The 21,061-nt window shown below is 43.0% G+C and overlaps 1 protein-coding gene and 2 non-coding genes across 3 annotated transcripts; all 3 read right to left on the bottom strand.

Moving 5' to 3' along the window:
- Nucleotides 1-8,669: 8,669 nt before the first annotated feature.
- Nucleotides 8,670-17,404, bottom strand: LOC104926819 (eukaryotic initiation factor 4A-I). Its single transcript, XM_010740762.3, has 11 exons — nt 17,281-17,404; nt 15,918-15,960; nt 15,620-15,752; nt 13,513-13,652; nt 13,241-13,409; nt 12,638-12,747; nt 12,376-12,519; nt 11,949-12,086; nt 11,276-11,365; nt 10,743-10,822; nt 8,670-10,608 (listed from the first exon to the last, which is right to left on the bottom strand). The coding sequence occupies exons 1-11, from the start codon at nt 17,301-17,303 to the stop codon at nt 10,464-10,466; spliced, it is 1,215 nt and encodes a 404-aa protein (XP_010739064.1). The 5' UTR covers nt 17,304-17,404; the 3' UTR covers nt 8,670-10,463.
- On the bottom strand, nt 11,648-11,786 carry LOC113746957 (small nucleolar RNA SNORD10). The gene has a single exon (XR_003463265.1). It is a non-coding gene; the product is annotated as a small nucleolar RNA SNORD10 (small nucleolar RNA).
- LOC113746956 (small nucleolar RNA SNORD10) lies at nt 12,998-13,136 on the bottom strand. The gene has a single exon (XR_003463264.1). It is a non-coding gene; the product is annotated as a small nucleolar RNA SNORD10 (small nucleolar RNA).
- Nucleotides 17,405-21,061: the final 3,657 nt, after the last annotated feature.

Below are 21,061 nucleotides of genomic sequence, written 5' to 3'. Positions count from 1 at the left end.
TTCTGCTCATATTAAGTTTTCAAGTTAAGTTCTGTTTGGTTGACTTGATCTATGAGCGCAGAACTTTATTGAATGTTTTTTGTTCACTGGGTTAACCTGTACACTTTCTGGAAAATTAACCAAAAGCTTGGCACCTGACAAAGCCATTTTCCTCCTCAGACTTCTGTTGCAGCTGGAGTTTGTTACTTTATTTAGTTATCTTTAGTACACACATTAAGGCTTGTAAGGGGTGTGTGTGTGTGAGAGTGAAAGAGAGAAAGAGAGTTGCTGCTTGCTCCTGACTCCCCCAACTATATCTTTAGAAAGACAGTTTGTGTTTAGTCCAATTACAAGAACTTCAGTTTTGTCTGACTTTAAGGCATGTTTGAAGTTTAGTTAACTAATTGGTTTCATCAGGCTTGATAGATAAATATAATTAGGTATCATCGACATAACAATGACAGTTAATAAAGTGATTCCTAATAATGTTCCGTAAAAGAAGAACATTTAAACTGAAGTGGTCCAAGTACAGAACCTTGTGGAACTCCATGACTGACTTTGGTATGCATGGAGGATTCAACATTAACATGGACAAACCAAACTTAAACCAGCTTGGTGCTGTTTCTTTAATGCCAATTTGATGTTCCAGTCTCTGTAAAAGAATCTGATGGTCAGTGTTGTCAAATGCAGCACTAAGATCTAACAGGACAAGTACAGAGATGAGTCCTTTGTCTGATGCCATTAAGAGGTCATTTGTAACTTTGACTAATCCTCAAATAAACTGTTTTTAAGGAGAAAATCACACAGCTGATTAGCTACAGCTTTCTCAAGTATCTTATACAGAAAGGGAAGGTTTGATATCGGCCTGTAATTGAAACCTCTGGATCTACAGTGGGCTTTTTAAGAAGAGGTTTAATTACAGCTACTTTAAAGGTCCAGTGTGTAGACTTTAGTTGCACCTAGTGGTCTAATTGCTGTATTGCAGTCTCCTCACATCACCCTCACCTTCCTAGTGTAAAGGAGAAACAACATTTGAAAGGCCCTTACTAGAGTGACTGTTTAGTTTGACGTCCATGGCAGATGACCCACTCCAACTGTATAGATTCAGGTGATCATACATGCATGAAAACATAGTTATGAATATTATATTCCATGTCTGCCTTATTCTGAAAATAAAGGCCCCAAATCTTACACACTGCACCGTTAAAGGACTGTGGAACATGTCCTGATAATAAAGACAGATTAACCATATCCAATAAAGAATGACTAACTAGAGGTAAAACATCCTTGAGCAGCCTGGTTTGGATGGGGTCTAAGAGACAGGATGACGGCTTAGCTGCAGAAATGATTATTAAGTTATTTGATGAAGGTCGATGGGAGGAAAAACAGTCTAAATACATATCAGGTTTTACAGCTGTTTCCAAACTTGCTGTATCAGAATGCAGATCAATGCCTGTTGAGGGCAAGAGGTGATGGATTTTGTCTCTAATAGTTATAATCTTACCATTAACCCTAGAACACTAACGTTGGGTGATTTTCACCCACACAATTCTTGTCATGTGATTTTCATTTTGTTGCTGCTGTCTGAGTTGCATGGGTCCTTGGATAGCTTAAGGCTGCTCACTGATGTCATTAATTGTATGTTTGTTTCAACCCTCCCATCTATGGTTTTTTCAAGAGGCATGCGTTCGGGTGATTTTCACCCGACGTTAGTGATAGTGAGTGCCATTTTTTGTCTATCTACAATTTGATTTAGAAAGACTATGCCTTCACCAGACAAGGCTCACATGTCCCAGGAATGGGTGGACCAAAGGACAAGTTCCCAGCTAAAAAAATTTTTTGTTAGGAAATTTCCTGTTAAGATTACCTGATTTTTCAAGAATTTTGCTGCCTTTTGGGTCCCCCATGGTACCTTTTTTTTTAATTTTATGTGATATTGGTCCCCCATGGTACCTTTTTTTTTAATTTTATGTGATATTGTATATTAGGAAATTAAAGAAGAGCACTACAATTTGGCACAATGTTGTACTTTTACATAAATTGATGAAAACTGTATTTTATCCGGGATATTATATCGGGTAAAATATACCCAACGTGATAGTGATGGTGTTACTAATTTTAATGTTAGTGTTCTAGGGTTAAAGAAGCTCATGAAGTCATTACTAGTTAGACCTAAAGGAATAGATGACTCAGTAGAGCTATTAATGAAGAGTAATAGGCTGTTTTGGCATTACAGAGAGCTTTCCTGTATGTTTTAAGATTATCTTGCCAGACTAAACGAGATTGCTCCAGTTTGCTTTCAATTTGCTTTCATGTGTACATGCACATAAATGTTAAAATCACCTACAATAATAACTTTATTCATTTTGAGGACCAAAAAAAAACCTCTGAGAATTCAGATAAAAATTCTGAATATGGACCTAGAGTTTATACACTATAACAAATCGAACTGACTGTAGTGTTTTCCAGGTTGGGTGTGAAAGACTGATCATGAATGTTACTATTAAAATGGGGGGAGTGGATTCAATAAGGATAATATAAGAGGCCAGTTCATGCAGTGTGAGCTTGGCACTCCATCAAATCTGTCAGGACTCGAAGGCTTTGTTCAGACTGCAGGGAATTCAGATTTATTTCCCAACTCAGATCTTAAAGATACAAGATCCAGTTGAATTTGTACGGTGGCCCAAAAGATAATATATAGATTGTCCACACTGTCATTTTTGTATGGCGGTCTGTATCATCACTGAATTCTGGGAGGGAAATCTTCCACCAAAGTGTCAGCAGACAATTTATTTAAGTGTCTGTCTGCAGGCTGTTCTCTTCATTGTCTTCCATATTGCTCTGCATGTATAGCAGCTATCCGGATTTGACACCGTCGTCACTTTCAAAAACCTCACAGATTTGAATTGACAATTTGAACAAGGCCTACACACCTCTCAATTTGGAGACTGCAAAAGACACATTGGAGTACAGAGAAAGGGCAATATGGAATGGAACAATATAGTACTGACTGATTCAGGGAACATGTAATTATCATCAAAATGATCCCTGTAATTTATTTAACCCGAAAACACCGAGCTCTTCATTAATTATTCAAAAAGAATAGCCGATAGTGTATATCCACTAACATTCACACATTATCACTGCTGAGAAAGGAAGTAGATCCACAGAGCCAAAATCACAGACCTCCTGTAGCTCTACATTGTATTTTAGCTTCATTATTTTGGTTTCGCCCTCTAGACTCCAGAGCACCCATTCTATATTCCACTAGTGTCCTTTAGGGATTGCTGTCATTTTAAAGTCATTCCCTGTGTATCTAAACACAGAGATAAAGTCCCAGGCTTTCTTTTGTAGGTAGTTTAAGTTGTCATCAATAACTGGAACCAGGGATATACATCATAACTTTGATGTATGAGTTTATTTTGGCGGGTTTCCACCCAGTTTCCACTGTAAATCCACAAATGTCTGCCCACAAAGCGTCCCCGGAAGCTGTCAGATTGTGTTGTGAGGGAGATCCTGACCCACCGTGCAGGGTGGAAAGAGACATTGTGAGTTCAAGAGTTTGGTTTGTATTGTATAATACAATCACCATCAGTAAACAGAGGGACTTTCCCAACTCTCACTGCCCAGAGAGAGGCTGTTTTTTTTTTTGTTTGTTTCTGGGGGACAGTTCACCAAAGAGTCTGCAGGGAGGACTGGCCGGGTCATGGTGACTTTTCCACATATAAACTTTTTTTTGTGTGTGTGTGTACTGTTCTTTGTTCTTAGAAAGGAAACCCATCAGCAGCTAAAGAGTCCAATGTTTTTCTCAGGAGTAGGTGGAGACTAAACCAGAGCTAAAAGGTGAGTGAATACTGCTTTTGCTTTCATCGGGTGGACAGATACACAACTCCTAATGACAGCTGTTGCTCTGTGTCGACTGCATGTGTATACATTTAATATTTAATTTAATGATGTTTGATCACAAACCTTCACAAATCTTGACAGACTTGTGTGAACGTCTGTGTGTGTCGGTGTTTTTCTGCTCCCTAGTGGCTAAAAAATGTTGAATGCAGCTTTAACCTAATTATGCCATAATATCTCCTGCTGACTCAAATGTGGACTCAGACAGCATGTCAGAGCATCAAGTCACATGACTTCTTTTAGTGTTAAGAGCTCTGACAATGACATTTTCATTATAGCCTCTCATTCACAATACCCACAAAGTAATGAGAGGATACAAATGTTATGGAACTCACAGAGGTAAAAAACAGCTTGATGGAAAGGAGGGAAAATTTGAATGAACAGAAATTAAGTGGGATGAAATCAAGAGGTAAGGAGGGCAGCAGAGTGGGGGTGGGGTGTAGATTATAGGGTGAGAAAGAAGCAGTGAAGACGGGCAAATGAAAGCCACAAAATGAAGGAAGAAAGGAAGACCGAGATGGAGAGAGAGAACAAGGGAGGAGGAGGGACGAAAGGATGAAGGGATGGATGATGAAGGGGTGGGGTGTGAGGGTTCGGTGCAGGAGGGTGGTTTTGGGTGACAGGCCTCATTGAATAGACCTCTTTTCTCCCCTCTGCTGGCTTCTCTTCTCATGCAAAACAGGCCTGTTCAGCCTCCCAGCCATCCGTCACACAACAGAAAGACCATGGCAGGCCCTTTACGAGCCTCACACTCGCATAATCCCCCTACCCCACCCCACCATCTCTCAACCCCACAATCCAGCACCCAACAGGGGGTGCAGTGGGTAACAGGAGTGTGTGTATGTGTGTTGGGCGGTTGGGGGATGGGCATGGGGTATCTTCGTCACAGAGAGAAAGTGCTTTTGGAAGAAGGGCCACCTAGGCTGAGAGCGGGACAAAAAAACAGAGAGACGTAACATGTTTTGAGGCTGGATGGACGTCATATTGGGACACCGGGGAAGTAAGGAGGAGTTAACCTGCCTGGGATGTGTGTGTGTGTGTGTGTGTGTGTGTTTGTGCATACATGTGTTACACACACAGGACACAAATATACAGTGTGTAGATGTATATCTCTGTAGCACGTGTATTGATTCTACAAGCAATGGTTTGGTTATAGAACAGGTGTGTGTTTTATAGATTTATGAAAGTAAGTAAATGAATTGATGAACATGGAGGTGAATTTACAAATAGTGATGAAATATCAAATCATTTGAGTCATTTGATTCAAACTGTCACCATGTGATTAAAAACGGAGCCGAACAGATGAATAATTGAAGTGATTAAATGTTTACGAGCTGATAAATTGTTGAATTGATTTGATAAACCTGATGATTTGAAAGTGTCGCTCTGATAATTAACTGGCCTGTATACTGTCTACCATTCATCATTCACAATACCCAGCTGACATTTATTGTTTACAGTGAGCAACTTTCGGTGGCCAATGTGTCAATCAAAACCCACGGCCACCCAGATGAAATGGAACCACGATGAAAGCCTCGATGGTACGTGGCAGCTAGTCCACTGAGTGTGACAGCTCGCGTTGGGAAATAGCAACATGGGGCACTGAATGTGATGAATTAGTGTTGAGTAATGAGAGAGATTCAGTGAGTGAAGCATAGAGATTATATATAATATACATAGAATGAACAAAGTATCAGAGCCAGAACATGTTTGACGGCAATCGTGTGTCAAAGCAGCCCTCAAACATGACTGGGTTGCCTTTTTTCAGTTTCTGGGCTGAGAGGCTCCAAGTGTGCACAAACACTAAAAAAGTGGCTGCGATAGGACCAGCATGCACCTGGGTGGGCTGATGCTTTGTACGAGAGCAGGAGAGGCATGACATCTTAGACAGCTTCACTTATCACATCTTTCACTTAGTCATACTTTAAGTCAGAAGCGTCTTCCCATCACACATTATAAGGTTTGGGTAAACGTTTCAGTAACATTCAGAGTAACACTCTCCATACTCCTTCAGCTGCTTTTCCATACAAATCAAAGGCAGTTATTGAGGTGAGTGTGCAAAAATAACAAATACCAGCCTGACGTGTGATGTGGTGTGTGTGAAAAACCATGACACCTCAGTGAATAGTCCAATAGTTCAAGATCCTAGTCAGATCTACTCATGCTCTAATAATGAGGCAATGACATCATATCTGTATCCACCCACCTCATATACAGAAAGCAACCTGCTATACAAATGTTACTGCTGATGTATTTATATTTGGTTCAAACCAACGCGTGTATAATAACGGATGGGATCTGCATGTATGGTTCCCACCGTGAAGCATGGAGGAGGAGGTGGTGATGATGTGGGGGTGCTTTGCTGATGGCACTGTTGACAAATTATTCAAAATTCCAGGCCAGCATAGCTACCGTCCTAGTTATGCTGTCACATGCCTATAGTGCCATGGGACTTCCCATGATGCACTGAGCTCTCTCTCTCCATCTGTAAACATTCATATCCCATCTATGTTATTAAGTCAGCTTCTTCCCCAGAGAGAGGGCAGTGCATGGAACTGTGCACAAACTGGATCAGTTGTATCCAAAGCACGATCAGAAGACCAATAAGTCAAGCTTAGTTCCCTGAGAGACAGAAAAGGACTTTTCTCCACTGACCTCGACTGAGAAAGCCGAGCACTTCTGACATCGCAAGAAGATCTTTGGAACATTGTCAAGTCATGCTGGATCACATGAGTCATCAGGTTTTACAAAGACTTGGGGAGTCCATATCAGCTGAAGAGAGATTTTTCATGTTTTCATATTCAAGATTCAACCAAATTGTTGAGATGATATCCTCATCTGATAAATGGACTTGAACATTGTCACATTCACATACATATTCCCACTGGCATGGTGCCAACTGTGCCACACACACTATTTAAGACATTGAAATACATTCCTGTAAAGAGCTGTACTCTTCCTGCCACTCAGGGTTTATGTTAAATGATGTTTGTTGGATTCAAATTCAAATCTATAAATGATTCAGCCACATGTCTTCATCCAGTCCATCTGAGGTTTTAACCAGTCATGTCTGGAACTGAGTGGGTGGCCCTTACATTCACAGCTACAGTCTGATCCTTTGGCTTAGTGAGCAGCTTCGATACAGCAGTTCAGGCTTAGCTCAAAGGTACCTCAGCAGCATTTTCCTGCCAATGTGTATCCTGTCAGTGGGGGAATCAAACAGGTAACTTTCCTCTATATTCTGTGTCCTTATCCATCAATGCTACTCGCCCCATGTCCGGTTCATGAACGTGGTTCACTCTGAGGACAGTGAAACTAAACTGATGGTGTCTCAAATAGCACATAGGTCTACATATGAATGGAAAGCTTGGGTCACTTCTAATTCATAGTTCTAATACATAGTACTGCTACATAAACTAAATGCTCTCATGATGTTCAATCATAATAATGTTTAAAGGTTCAGATGCTTCCACACTGTGGTCCTGCATGATGCGAGAGATGTGTGACAAGAGTCTTCCTCCAGTTTAAGGCTTTCAGACAGTCAAGACAATGTCTCCCCCTGCTGGACTGACTGGACTCCACATCTAGAAAGAAAGACTGTTTTTGTAGGACAAAAAGAGTAAACGTGTTTTAATGAGAGTTTTTAATAATATCTACTTGTTAACAATGTCATGAGTAAGTCATGTAGTAGTTGTAGATGTAATGAAGACTGCTGCTGAGTTTTCAGTCTTCAAAACTCACCATTTCAAAGAACTATGGAAAACATCTTGGATAAATCCATAGGTGTAGTGGTGGCTTACGTTGGTAAGGCGAGTTAGATCTTAGCATCATTTCAAAGACAAGGATGAATTCACTGTCATGCTCATCATCTATGAATCAACACATCATTTTTGGGGGGTTATTTTCTCATTTGGACTACAGCTGTTCAGGAAACTTTCTCTCTGGCTCTCTGCTCCTGCTGTTGATTCACAGTGTACAGCTGTGATAAAAGTGCCATTTTACATGTTAGGGACAAACGCACTGGCCAAGTGTTTCTAGCTCCCCCTCCAGAGGTTTGGTGGAACTGCAGCTCCTCAGTAGCTCACGTGTTGGATGTCCTTGATCCTCAAACTTACTGTACTGCAGCGAGGTGGAGAAGAGGCCTTCCTCTGTGAGTCGGACAGGTATACTGTCCATCTGAAGCTCCAGCAGCGTGAGCAGCAGGGTGTCAAATGTTGTAGCACCTGTGCATTAGAAGAGTTTCCCAGCTGATCTGCTCTGACAGCAGTTTAAGTGTGGGTGTTTACACTGTTAGTGAACACAGCACTTTATTCAAAATGTATCGTGCAGCATGAAAAATCAATATGGTGACATTTTCATCTTTTTAGTGTTGTTAAATATGAACTCCATAAGAGTGAAATCACACAGATCAGTACTTTAACAATCTCACATCTACACAAACTAAACTCCATGTCACATGTTGTATACTTGTCCTTCTATATGGCTGATAACTTGTAGACTTTGGTTGTCTGTTCCACAACAAAGAAATTAACTAGGTTTATCTCTCTCAAACTTGTTAAAATCTGTTAATGAGCACACCTGACATGTGGTGACAATTTGTTTCAATTCATAAAGTGAACAGAAGTGTGCACAAGCTCAAATCCGTTCATGTTGGAACATTCTAACTTTCATTTCTTCACAATACGTGAAGGTTCTGTGGCTCAGTCAGCCCGTTGATCTGAACACAGATGTGATGAGTGAGCTCGAGCATCAGGGCGCACGTTGACTGAAGGGACATGACACCGATATACAATTCAATGTTTATTGTGGAAAGACAACAATCAGTAAAGACATGCTAGAAGTCCAGGCTGAGACTTCCACTGTCACTTAGAAGATGCAACTGTATGTGGCAGATCAGTGAAGTCACCAGATAGCGGGCATTCGGGTTGGTGTAGGCTCCTTCAGACCCGGTTATCAAATTAGAACTCATTTGAACAAAATGAAGCAAAAACAGTCAAAAAAAAAAAGTCCCCTCTGTGGGTATTTTTGTCAATGCTGGACCAAACATCAGCGACAGCCCTGCAGCACAGGCGTGTCGGTCCAATACAAGCAGCGCCTCAGGCTGTCATCTGATAGATTGTGTGTATCCGGTACATACGAGCCTTTCCACACAGGATTTGGCCATAAAAGCTTTCATGCTATTCAACAATGCAGAGGCCAGTTTACACTGTTAAAAGGAGAAACCTTTATTTTTCTTAAGACCATTAAAATAAATACTATACAGAATCCAATGTAGAAAACTTGATACACTGTTTCTGTCTGGAAAAAAGGTTAACAATTCCGTAAATTCATTTTAAAAAATAGCACTGACTATACACCCCAAACATGACAGTTCTCCTAAACCAGACACCAAACCCCATGATGACAGGCATTTGAATATGAGAGCGCTTCATAAAGTAGTTTGGGGAGTAGGGCTCGATATACTTGATCATCTGTAGTTTGGTCCTTTTATGTCAGCCAGCCAACCCCTCCCACAATGTTTTGGCGAGGTAGGTTACAAAAAGTCACCACCACCTTATCAAAAATCCAATGTTTGCTTTAAAAATAAAATCTAAATGAACAATGTCAACGTTAGAGATGAAAATCCAACCAGGTCGTCAGGGTCAAGAGGCAAAGTCTCCACTGAACTCACCGTTGTGTTTGCCTCCGAACATCTGTGCCCACCAGTCAGTCTTCAACTGAATGCTACTGCACAAGTGACTGTACAAGTCAAGCAGTATGTACAATAGCAATAAAAAAAATATATATATCAAACAGCAGTAAAAGGATCAAAACGGTAAACAACTCATTCATGATGGATTTTACTATACAGGTCTTTTTATTGAATATGCCCTGTGTACTCTAGCCCCCAAACCTCTGTTCTTAACATGATCATGATGCGTGATAAAGGCTGTTGAAGTACACTGAAGGTTCTTTAAATACTGATCTGGTCAAATGCAGCACTTCCCCATTTCATTCAGATCATGTAGAGTCCAAACTGAACTGCAGTCTAACCCTCAGGCGATGCTGCGCACGCGCACAAATTACAGCCACATTTTCACAAAAGCTTCAGTCACCGTCGTGTTAGCACTGTGCACTTTACCAATTGAGCCGAGTTAGAAATTTAAAATGTGAAGCTTTTGCACCAAACAGCCAGAGCTAGAATCCTTTTAACAAACGCCCTGTTTTTAAAATGTGCTTTTGGAAACATGTTGTGTTTGCACCTCTGGGACCCGGTTAGAAACTCACGTTTGATGTGGAAATGCTCAAATTAATGCTTCAAGTCTGAGGAGAGGAATTAGCTGCAGGAAGAATTTAGGTGCTGATGTGGGGTAATGGACTATGGCAAGCAGATGAAGCAGGTCAGTAATTCATCCTTCCAAGATGGCCAAAAACTATTTCAAAGGTTGGGAAGGAATAATGGCTGCATCGTTCCTTCCCCTCGGAGTAAAGTCATGGTGGAATTTAGCAAAAGAAAGTTCTTAGAATTGAGATCGTATAAGAAACAAGGTTTGACTTCTAAAATAAGCGGGGTGGGGTTGACGAAGGGCATGTGGCTTCTTCTAGATAAGATCAGCCACATTCATGGGCATCTCCTCCACGGTGGTGTTGTAGAATGTCTCAATGTCCCTCAGGGTTCGCTTGTCATCCTCAGTCACCATGTTGATGGCTACGCCCTTTCTGCCAAAACGACCACCCCGACCAATCCTGACAGAGGACAACACAGTCAGTCTCACTGAGAAGTCACGTTTAGTCATGTTGACATCATACAGAAGGAACAGATTTATGGTCATGTGATTAAAAGCTGCCCTGTTAGTCATGAAGAGGCAAACTGAACGTACCTGTGGATGTAGTTTTCCCTGTTGGTCGGCAGGTCGTAGTTGATGACCAGGGACACCTGCTGGACATCAATACCTCTGGCCTGAGGAACACAATGACCATTGTTACAAAGGAGTGCACCTGAGCTCATCCACGCCACTTGAAGTGTGCATGTGATGATTACACACCAACAGTCTAATGCAAACAAAGACAACCACAGCAAACACTGCTGTGGTTCAACACCTTTAAATAAATTCAAAACATTTCAGAATGAGTGTAATCTGCCAATTAGTTGTGAGTCAGGGACAGGACCCAGCTACAGTGGAGGGCAGATAGTCTTCTTTACCAAGGAACAATCAGTCCTTCACCAACACTGCAGCTGGGAGGAGAGGGAACCTTGGACTGAGCAGTCTTCACGTCAGCCTGGGTTTCAACAGGCAGTGTGGAGGCCAACAACACAGGCTCAACTACAAGTCACACCTTTACCGAGTCACTCAGTGCATGTACACGAAAAACTGATAACAGTACGAGCTGCTGAACAGATGACTGTACATACCAGCAAGTCAGTGGTGATGAGGACTCGACTGGAGCCAGAGCGGAACTCCCTCATGATCAAGTCTCTCTCTTTCTGGTCCATGTCACCGTGCTGAAAGACAAGATGGAGACAGTCAACAGAGACACTCCGCTCTGTTCATGCTTTGTCACTGACAGGTCAGCTAACAGTAAATGCCATCTGCTCACACTGATGAATAATGACCTGTGACGGCGCTCGGGCAAATGGCAGAAGAAAAAAAAAAAGACAGACTTAGCCAGTCATTTCTGGGAACACTTTACCCACACATTGGTGTAATGTTGGAGTTAAAAAGAAAAAAACCTGTGCATGAACGGCGCAGTTAGCTGGTGGTGACATGTCAGTGTGAGGTGTGCTGCATTCAGAGCAGTGTTTTCTGATCATGCCTCTGGACTCCTTCAGTGCTGAACACTCAGGCTAGCAGAACGCCACCCAGAGCAACAGCACAGGAGGGCTGACCAGAGTCAGATGACACGCATGGGTTTCATCATTATACAGCAGCTCTCTGACTGGACTTTAAGTGCTCTCACAAAAAAGGACTTGTACCTTGAGCAGTAAGAGGGTCTCAGGTTTTGGTTGACCTTTGAGCTGATAAACCAGAGGGGTGAGGAGATCTCAGCATGCATGCTGCTTTGAGCCCTGACATGGAGCTTCTTACCAGAGCAGACACAGTGAAGTCCCTGGCATGCATCTTCTCAGTGAGCCAGTCTACTTTCCTCCTCGTGTTGATGAAGATGACGGCTTGTGTGATGGTCAGTGTCTCGTACAGGTCACACAGCGTGTCCAGCTTCCACTCCTGGAGAGACAGCAGGTCAGTGTTTATACAAACACACTGCATGAGCTAAACTGGCTCATAGAACAAATCCACATTCATGAGGCAGTGTTAGTGAAGCCTGCTTATTTCATGTGTTTTGTCTGACAGCATTCATGCTTGATTCATTTAACAGAATTGAATGACTGAAGCATGCAGACAGTAGGTTTACTTTGAGATTCAGTTTATGGTGCATCATACAAAGATGAAAACATGACTAAAGCTGTTCCATTAGACTGCCTTTGTTTTAACAAACTGGAACATGCTCCCTCACCTCCTTCTCCACATTGATGTAGAACTGGCGGATACCCTCCAGGGTCAGCTCCTCCTTCTTTACCAGGATCCGGACAGGTTCACGCATGAACTTCTTTGTGACCTCCAAAACGTCGGCTGGCATAGTGGCCGACAGGAGGACAACCTAAAACCAGTGGGGAAAAAGAAAAAAAAAAAAAAAAAAAAAAAGAGAAGAGCCTTTAACTGAAAGCAGCATGTCATCCCATCTTTAAGATTCAATAAGACCTGGCTCAGGCATGTACCTGTGTGGTGCTTGACATTTTCATGAAGATGTCATAGATCTGGTCCTTGAACCCTCGACTAAGCATCTCATCAGCCTCATCCAGCACAAACATTTTGATGTGCTTAGGAGCTGAAAAATAAAGGACAGGTTTCATCTCTCATGTGATCACAGGTCACACAGTTTGGAGTGTAATGTGACTCCCTTCAGAACTTAAGAGCAGCAGAAGGCTGACATGGTGAAAGCTGTGCATGCTCACTGTGCATTCTTAATGTGTTAGGCAGAATTTAATGGAGAGGTTAGATACAATGTTTGCTATTTTCATGTGCTGTCAGACAATCTGTTCTTCCTCTACAACGTCCTTTTCCGTGTGAGGTGTGCTGCATTCAGAGCAGTGTTGTCTGATCATGCCTCTGGACTCCTTCAGTGCTGAAGACTCAGGCTAGCAAAACGCCACCCAGAGCAACAGCACAGGAGGGCTGACCAGAATCAGATGACACGCATGGGTTTCATCATTATACAGCAGCTCTCCACTTCAGAGAGGAGCACAGGCACAACACACAACTGATAAAGAAATGTTGACAACTCGTCAATACTGTGGAAATTCATTAGCATGATAACTTACAGATGTTTCTGCGACTCAACATGTCGAAGACACGGCCAGGGGTTCCCACCACAATGTGAGGGGCTTCAGCCTGCAGCTTCTGGACTTCACTGCGAATGTTGGTCCCTCCGATACAGGCATAGCAACCGGCCCCCATGTAGTCACCCAGGGACAGCACCACCTTCTGGATCTACATTTAAAAACAAAGGTTGATCAAACAATGGTCTCAAGGGAGCAGAGCATGTATTGTGTTCAGCCATTACCTACAGTTTGCTCATCTGATAGTAACGTACCTGCTGAGCCAGCTCCCTAGTGGGAGCCAGGACCAGAGCCTGAGTTTCTTTCAGCTCCACATCAATCTGCTGGAGGATGGAAATGGCAAAGGTGGCAGTCTTCCCAGTGCCAGACTGGGCCTGAGCGATCACATCGTAACCTAAGAGAAAAACAAAAAAACTGATTCACCAACAAGTGCAAGAACACAATGACCTCACTGCCATCAGCCAGGACTGTTCACATCATATATTCTCTGTATTCACAGAAGCATGGACAGAACACATGTATGGCTCGGATCACAGAGTCACTTGATTTAACAGTCTAATCAAACTTAAGGTCATCACATGGTGATTTGAGGAGAATCATCCAGCATAATCAAGTATTAGATGTCTCCATCAATGTTAACTTTGGATTTTGGTGTGTGGCTACATTTAATGTTGATCTATGTCACAGAACAGAGGAATTTACTCTTAATACAAGTATGCCACCTGGACACAGCATGTCTCTTCCATCATGTCCATGAGAGCCTTTAGGGTCTTGACAATACTGTGTGGGGTGGTCATCTAAACATATGACTCAAAACAGAGGGCCCACACACTGACAGTGAACTCACTTTATATTTAAAAAAAAAAAAAAAAAAAAAAAAATCCACATCAAGTCAAATGTTTTAAATCACATCTGTCTGACACCATGTGTCCCCTACACACCAGTCTTACTCATGGCAGTTTGTCACTTCCTGATAAGCTGCTGATGACTCATCCTGCAGAGGGCGTGTTCTTATCTCACGTCCAGAAAACTCTGACAACATGAGGAGATACTTCCTGGTGGATTACTGTACAAAAGCTCAACTTTAGAACTCTACTCAGATTTTAGACAATACATTTGCTGCTGATGGAAAGTTGGGACATAGCTAATTGCTAGCCAAACCTAGCAAGAACACATCTAGAAGCTGCTATATACCTGCCAGACTGGCCTATTAGTTTAGGAAGGTGTGTTTGGTCTTCAGCGTCAACTAATTACTGTTAACGTTGATTCATAGTGCTGCCTGCTATGTTTAGTGTTACATGTAGGCCATTGTAGGTGCCTTCATATCACAAACCCCCCTGACTGTTTTTACAGGAAACCCACTCTGTGCTCAGGCAACATGGTGCAGAGAAGAGGAACCCCTAAAATCCACTGCATGCAGAACCTCTGTGGAACAGCTCCGCCGATACATTTCAATTTTAGTCAGTGTGTCAGCTCACAGTTCCCGGCCCCGCTGCAACACGGCTCTGGAACGACTTTTAAAGTCAGCATAGAGCAGAATGTGCGGGGAAGGAAATTGGCTACAAAATAAAGGCCCCGTTGATTTTGAAAATAAGATACTGTTCACCGCAGATCGAGGTTCATTACAAGAACACATCATAATGGGCAGGGCTTTTCACCCCGTGGAGGAGAAGTCGATTCTGGAGGTCAAAAATGTATCCATTTATGACACCTCACACCCTTTTTATAAGGACACCAGAAAAAAGATGCGACGTGAAATGCCATTGCAGGAGTCAAAGAGACTACAGCCGGCAATATCACGCGAGTTTTCTTGCGTACTCGCAATGCTCAGTGTCCGGCAGAGCTGCACTCTGCGCATTACAAACGATGATGTGTGAGTTGGTGGATGTCGGAGTACACTGTCGTTCCGGAGCAGAACGGCTCCGCATGCAGAGTATTTTCAGGGTTACTCCTGTCTGCCACCCTGACACTCAGCTTTGCCATATAAAACTGGATTTTTCTACCTAAACCTGCTGCAGTGGTGCTTCAGGTCACTGTACTCCAGTAGGAGGCGGTGACACATTAGGTTGTATTTGTGACCACACTACACCTTTTAGGTTTTCCATTGTCAGAGTTTGAGATGATCCTGGCCTTGGTCCACATTAAGTGAGCTAAACAGAGCTGAGCCATGCCACACAGTGGAAACACTACACAGATCAAATCACTCACTTCAGACAGACGTGCACCTGATTTCTGTAGCTGTTAACTGTAGCACTCCATGCCTCACTCATAATTTCAGGTAAGGAGCATGGAAACCTAATAAACACGCTTGACAAATTAAAACACTCTTAAGAATATTGTGTAAGAGTACACATTACTTACCCTTGATACAAGGAACAATGGCTCTCTGCTGGATAGCGGAAGGCTTCTCAAAACCGTAGGCATAGATTCCCCTGAGCAGAGCCTCACGCAGGCTCATGTCATCAAAGCTGTCCACGATCTGATTCCAGTTGCTCTGAAAGGGAAGAAACCAAAACAAATGCAGACATTTAAAAAAGGTTTATACATTTATCATCCTGATATGACCTTTCCATGCACAGACCTGCACTGAGACACAGGCTGTGTGTGATGTGAATAGCACTGTGTTTTATCATCCTGGCTGCCACACGTATGCACTCACCTCAATGATTCCATCTGGCTCCATGCCCTCCGGGCCATTGTCTCTGTGAATGACAAAACAATAGGAGTCAGTGGTATTTTTTCTTCAGGCTCACTTCATTTACACCACAAGACAAAGAAACAGTCAGCCACCTGGAGCGAGAACACTTCTCAGAGCAATGTTCTTTTAAACCCTATTCTGCAGCAACACACAGAAAATGACGACACTTTGTTCTTGTTAATATTTTCAGACTTGTGAATAGTCGAGCTGTGTTTAATATTACGTGAACATAAAGACGTCGAACGCCATGTTCTGGCTGCTGTTACATCAAACCGTCGCCTTCTCCTTGTACGCGTTAGCAAACGCCTCTCCGGAGTCCGCCATTTCTACATCACACATTCAAGATGGTCGTTCCTCCATTCAGGCTCAGCAGTCGGAAGCGACTCGACGGACTAACGGCCAGCACCGCGAAACACGACCTTTCCCTCCGCTAACACGAACCGAATGTCACGGGCGGCTCTTAAACGTTATTGTAACACAAAAATGTTGAGAATAAAAGGAGATGTGAGTTGGTCGCAGCCCGGCCCGTTACACGAGCTGCCAACAGGCCCGGCTCGTCTTTGTGGCCTTTTATTATACTTGTCAAGTCAGCGAAAGCCATAATGCTGCGTACCCTGCCACAAACCCGCCGTTTGTTTCGCGGGGTAGCATTTACCTTCACCGACAGCCCCGTTAGGGGAAAGCTCCCCGACCGTGTGGAGCGGCCTACACTACCGGCATTGTCCAAGCCGCCGATTAACACTAACGCTACCGCAACCATGTGCGTCCGCACAAAACCAACGAATATCGGTCATTTCCACCGCAAACACCGCCAGTTTTTTTTCTATTGTGATGCGAGCCGACAACTCCACAGCCGATGTGCACAATTGGCGTTAATATTAAAAGTATCGACGACAGGAGCTCGTGAAAGAAGTCGCCGTGGCCTACACCGCGCTCGTTCACGTGCTACCCAAGGCGCCGGCTGCCATTTAATTTGCCTCAGTGGCGTTCAGGAGCAGCAGCGGCTAACGTTCAGCCCGCCTGGAGCAGACCCGTTGGATAAAAATAATGATACGAAATATACGTTTCACTCGCCAACACACCGGGTTTAAGTTCACCGCGTTGGTTCATAAAACGGGTAAAGCTGTGCCATTAGTCTGGGGCAGGCTAGCTTTAGGCCTTAGCGGTAACGTTACTCGAGCACAGAAACAGCAGCATGCTTCGATTAACGTCTACATCACGACGGCTCACCCGTAACAAACACCGACATCGAGAAAACGATGAAACGAGAAAAGTAAACAATGGAACGCGAAATCGTCACAAAACCATAAACATTTTTGCTCACCTATTATCATATTCAGCCGACATTATTCCAAAGAAAGAAACTGCGGCAGAAATGTCTTTTATACGTTGACAACACACAAAGAGGCTTTCTCATTGCCACAGAACGCCGTCACTTAGCTTTAAGCCCGCCCTTAAAGGCTTGCCATTGGCTAAATTGTACGTCATGTAAGAGGAGGCGGAACGTGCCGGCTGGAGAGGTGTACGATTGATTTACCGTAAGCATTCCAAGGGGGCGGGGTGTACATTTTTCAGGCAGACTGTATGAGAGGTCACTAAGCTCCTTTTATCCGGGCTACCCCGGAGTAAATATTTTACATCCACCATTCTCACTTCAGCCATTCGTCAACGCGGACAAAAGGCCGAACCAGAGGGACGGCTTTTTTCTTCTTCTAGAGTTTTCTTCACATCACAGGATCCTCATAATCTTTGCTTTGTGCTATTTCAAAACATGTAGAATTAAAGGAGTGACACATGTCTCATGTCCAGTGATGTAATATGCACAGCTTGAAACTGTGGATGAGTCACACTGTCGTCATCTGTGACAAATATTAACACAACCCATTGGAATGTGAGTCCATATGTCATGCTTCAAGGTACACCAAATCATGAATGAATGAGAACTGTTGCATACTGACTGCTCTCACAACAGGAGGCAGGTTTCAGAAATACTCACAGCAGAACTTTTTCAAAACAGTCTTCTTCTTCTCCTTTCGGCTTTTCCCTTCAGGGGTCACCACAGCAAATCAGTTGCCTCCATCTAACCCTGTCTTCTGCATCCTCTTCTCTCACACCAACTACCTTCATGTCCTCTTTCACTGCATCCATAAACCTCCTCTTTGGTCTTCCTCTAGGCCTCCTGTCTGGCAGTTCAAAACTCAGCATCCTTCTACCAATATATTCACTCTCTCTCCTCTGGACATGTCCGAACCATCTCAGTCTGGCCTCTCTGACTTTATCTCCAAAACCTCTAACATGTGCTGTCCCTTTGATGTACTCATTCCTGATCCTATCCATCTTGGTCCTTCCCAAAGAGAACCTCAGCATCTTCATCTCTGCTACCTCCAGCTCTGCCTCCTGTCTTTTCCTCAGTGGCACTGTCTTTAGACCAAACAACATCACTGGTCTCACCACAGTTTTTTGTACACCTTTCCTTTCATTTTAGCTGAAACTCTTCTATCACACATCACACCTGACACTTTTCTCCACCCGTTCCAACCTGCCTGCACACGCTTCTTCACCTCTTTTCCACACTCTCCATTGCTCTGGACTGTTGTCCCTAAATACTTAAAATCCTCCACCTTCTTTATCTCTTCTCCCTGTAACCTCACTCTTCCACTTGCGTCCCTCTCATTCACACACATGTACTCCGTCTTGCTGCGGCTAACCTTCATTCCTCTCCTTTCCAGGGCGAACCTCCACCTCTCTAGCTTCTCCTCTACCTGTTCCCTGCTCTCACTACAGATCACAATGTCATCTGCAAACATCATAGTCCATGGAGATTCCTGTCTAACCTCGTCTGTCAGCCTGTCCATCACCATAGCGAACAAGAAGGGGCTCAGAGCTGATCCCTGATGCAGTCCCACCTCCACCTTGAACTCCTCTGTCACACCTACAGCACACCTCACCACTGTCTTACAGCCCTCATACATGTCCTGCACCGCTCTAACATACTTCTCTGTCACTCCAGACTTCCTCATACAATACCACAGTTCCTCTCTGGGCACCCTGTCACAAGCTTTCTCCAGATCTACAAAGACACAGTGCAGCTCCCTCTGACCTTCTCTGTACTTCTCTATCAACATCCTCAAAGCAAATACTGCATCTGTAGTACTCTTTTTTTGGCATGAAACCATACTGCTGCTCACAAATGCTCACTTCTGCCCTTAGTCTAGCTGCTACTACTCTTTCCCATAACTTCATTGTATGGTTCATCAGCTTTATTCCTCTGTAGTTGCCACAACTCTGCACATCTCCCTTGTTCTTAAAAATGGGCACCAGCACACTTATCCTCCATTCCTCTAGCATCTTCTCACTATCTAAGATCCTGTTTAACAACCCAGTCAAAAAATGTACTGCCATCTCTCCTAGACACTTCCATACCTCCACAGGTATATCATCAGGCCTTTCCACTTTTCATCCTCTTCAATGCCCTCCTTAGTCTTAAAAATGGCACAATAATTCAAATCATAAACTAGCTGATTGAAGAATAATAAACATGACCACACACTGGGTGTTTGTCATCAGTATGTGACCAACTCATCTGTCTTATTTCCCAACATGAAGCTTTAAATTCAAGGCTTTGTCCACACTGCCGCAATTACTCACTTCTTTATACTCAATACTTTATTATTATATTCATATTTTAGTCTAGTCAAAGTTTTAGTCAAATTTAAACAAATATATTAAATATAACAATATTGAAATCAGTCCTATAAACCTACAAACCCACTGTGGGTAGGTTGCTAAAACCTCCAAATGTCCAGAAACAATTACAGTCTTATTCATTGCTGTCATTCTGGGTGACATGAGGAAAGATGAATATGAATTGTAACTTCACTCACAGTCATTAATTTAGTCATTATTTAATGCAGCATTTTATTCTCACCTTATTAGCCGTTCAGTTCTACATGCTCCCTTATCATACAAGGCAGCATGTATGGCCATGTTATATTATATGAATCACACTTATACTTTATTTTCAAAATAAAATTAAAACATCTGGTGAGCAACATTTTACTTCTCACTGATGACTGTGATGGTCAAAGCAATGCATGATGGTACTCATCAACTAAAACCTGCCTCTCTGATTTGTGGGCCATGGTGGCCTAAACCTTGTGACTTTGAATGCCACATAGGCAGGATGATTTGCTAGTCCACTGAAGCACCCCTGAGCAACGCCCTAAACTCTAACAGCTTCAGTTGGTGGTGGTCAGTGGTGGCAGCACTGTAGGTCTGGTGTGCGTTCCTGTTTCAGCACTTCTTGTTGTCACCTGTTGTGTATATTACACTGAACCCAAGAATCGGTTCATTACACCAATAGGCAAACAATAGCAATTCAATATAAATGAGTTATGACTGCCACATATTTATTATGAGAAAAAATAAAGTTTTCATGTTTCCTTTCTCTTCTACTGTCATAGTATCAAAATGAAGACTTAATAGCATGGAACAGGATAGTTGGGGTTTTTAAAGTTCCTACACTGTGCTCCCAATTAGGAGAAGCGAACAGGGATCCCAGCACGGAAGCATAGCAAAGCACTGCTATGGACAGGGTCAGCATAAAAATGGATTTTAGCCACAAAAAAAAATCTGTGCTATAGTGAGCACATTTTCACCACTTTACCCTGCTGTCAGATCTGTGCTGTAATATGGCATGTATGGCACAGTGCCTACAAGAGGTTTTTCTGCTGAACCTGTCCACAGCAGGGCTTATTTCTGCCTTTCCAAACTGGGAGAGCACTGACTGCCTTCTACTGCAGGTAACACACTGAGTGGAGAGGTATCTACAACCACACCAAACTTTCAATTTGAGAGGAAACATGGGATGTGAGAGCGTTACCCATGTGCAGCATTATCCCTTTGCCAGAACTGAACCATAGATGCTGCATTTATGAATCATTGGCCTGTTGTGGCTCCACAGAGCTAATCTGAACTCTTGAATATGTTGGATAGTTTAATCACTAACAATACATCATGTTTCATAAACCCATCATGCTTGTTAAAATCGTAATTTGTCAAGTAACTAGCGGAGTAAAAGTATTAAATGGCATGAAATCATGTAT

The sequence above is a fragment of the Larimichthys crocea genome, chromosome XI (assembly GCF_000972845.2).
Source record: "Larimichthys crocea isolate SSNF chromosome XI, L_crocea_2.0, whole genome shotgun sequence".
Taxonomy (NCBI): domain Eukaryota; kingdom Metazoa; phylum Chordata; class Actinopteri; family Sciaenidae; genus Larimichthys; species Larimichthys crocea.
Note: the sequence above shows the minus strand (reverse complement) of the source record. Positions and strands in the feature narration are given on the sequence as shown.

Coding starts and splice junctions, on each gene's coding strand:
- LOC104926819 (XM_010740762.3), bottom strand. CDS start 17,303: ATGTCGGCTGAATATGATAATAG. Junction 13,653..15,619: donor CATTGTTCCTTGTATCAAGG/GTAAGTAATGTG, acceptor TTTTTCTCTTAG/GTTACGATGTGATCGCTCAG. Junction 11,366..11,948: donor ACTTCACTGTGTCTGCTCTG/GTAAGAAGCTCC, acceptor CTTGTCTTTCAG/CACGGTGACATGGACCAGAA.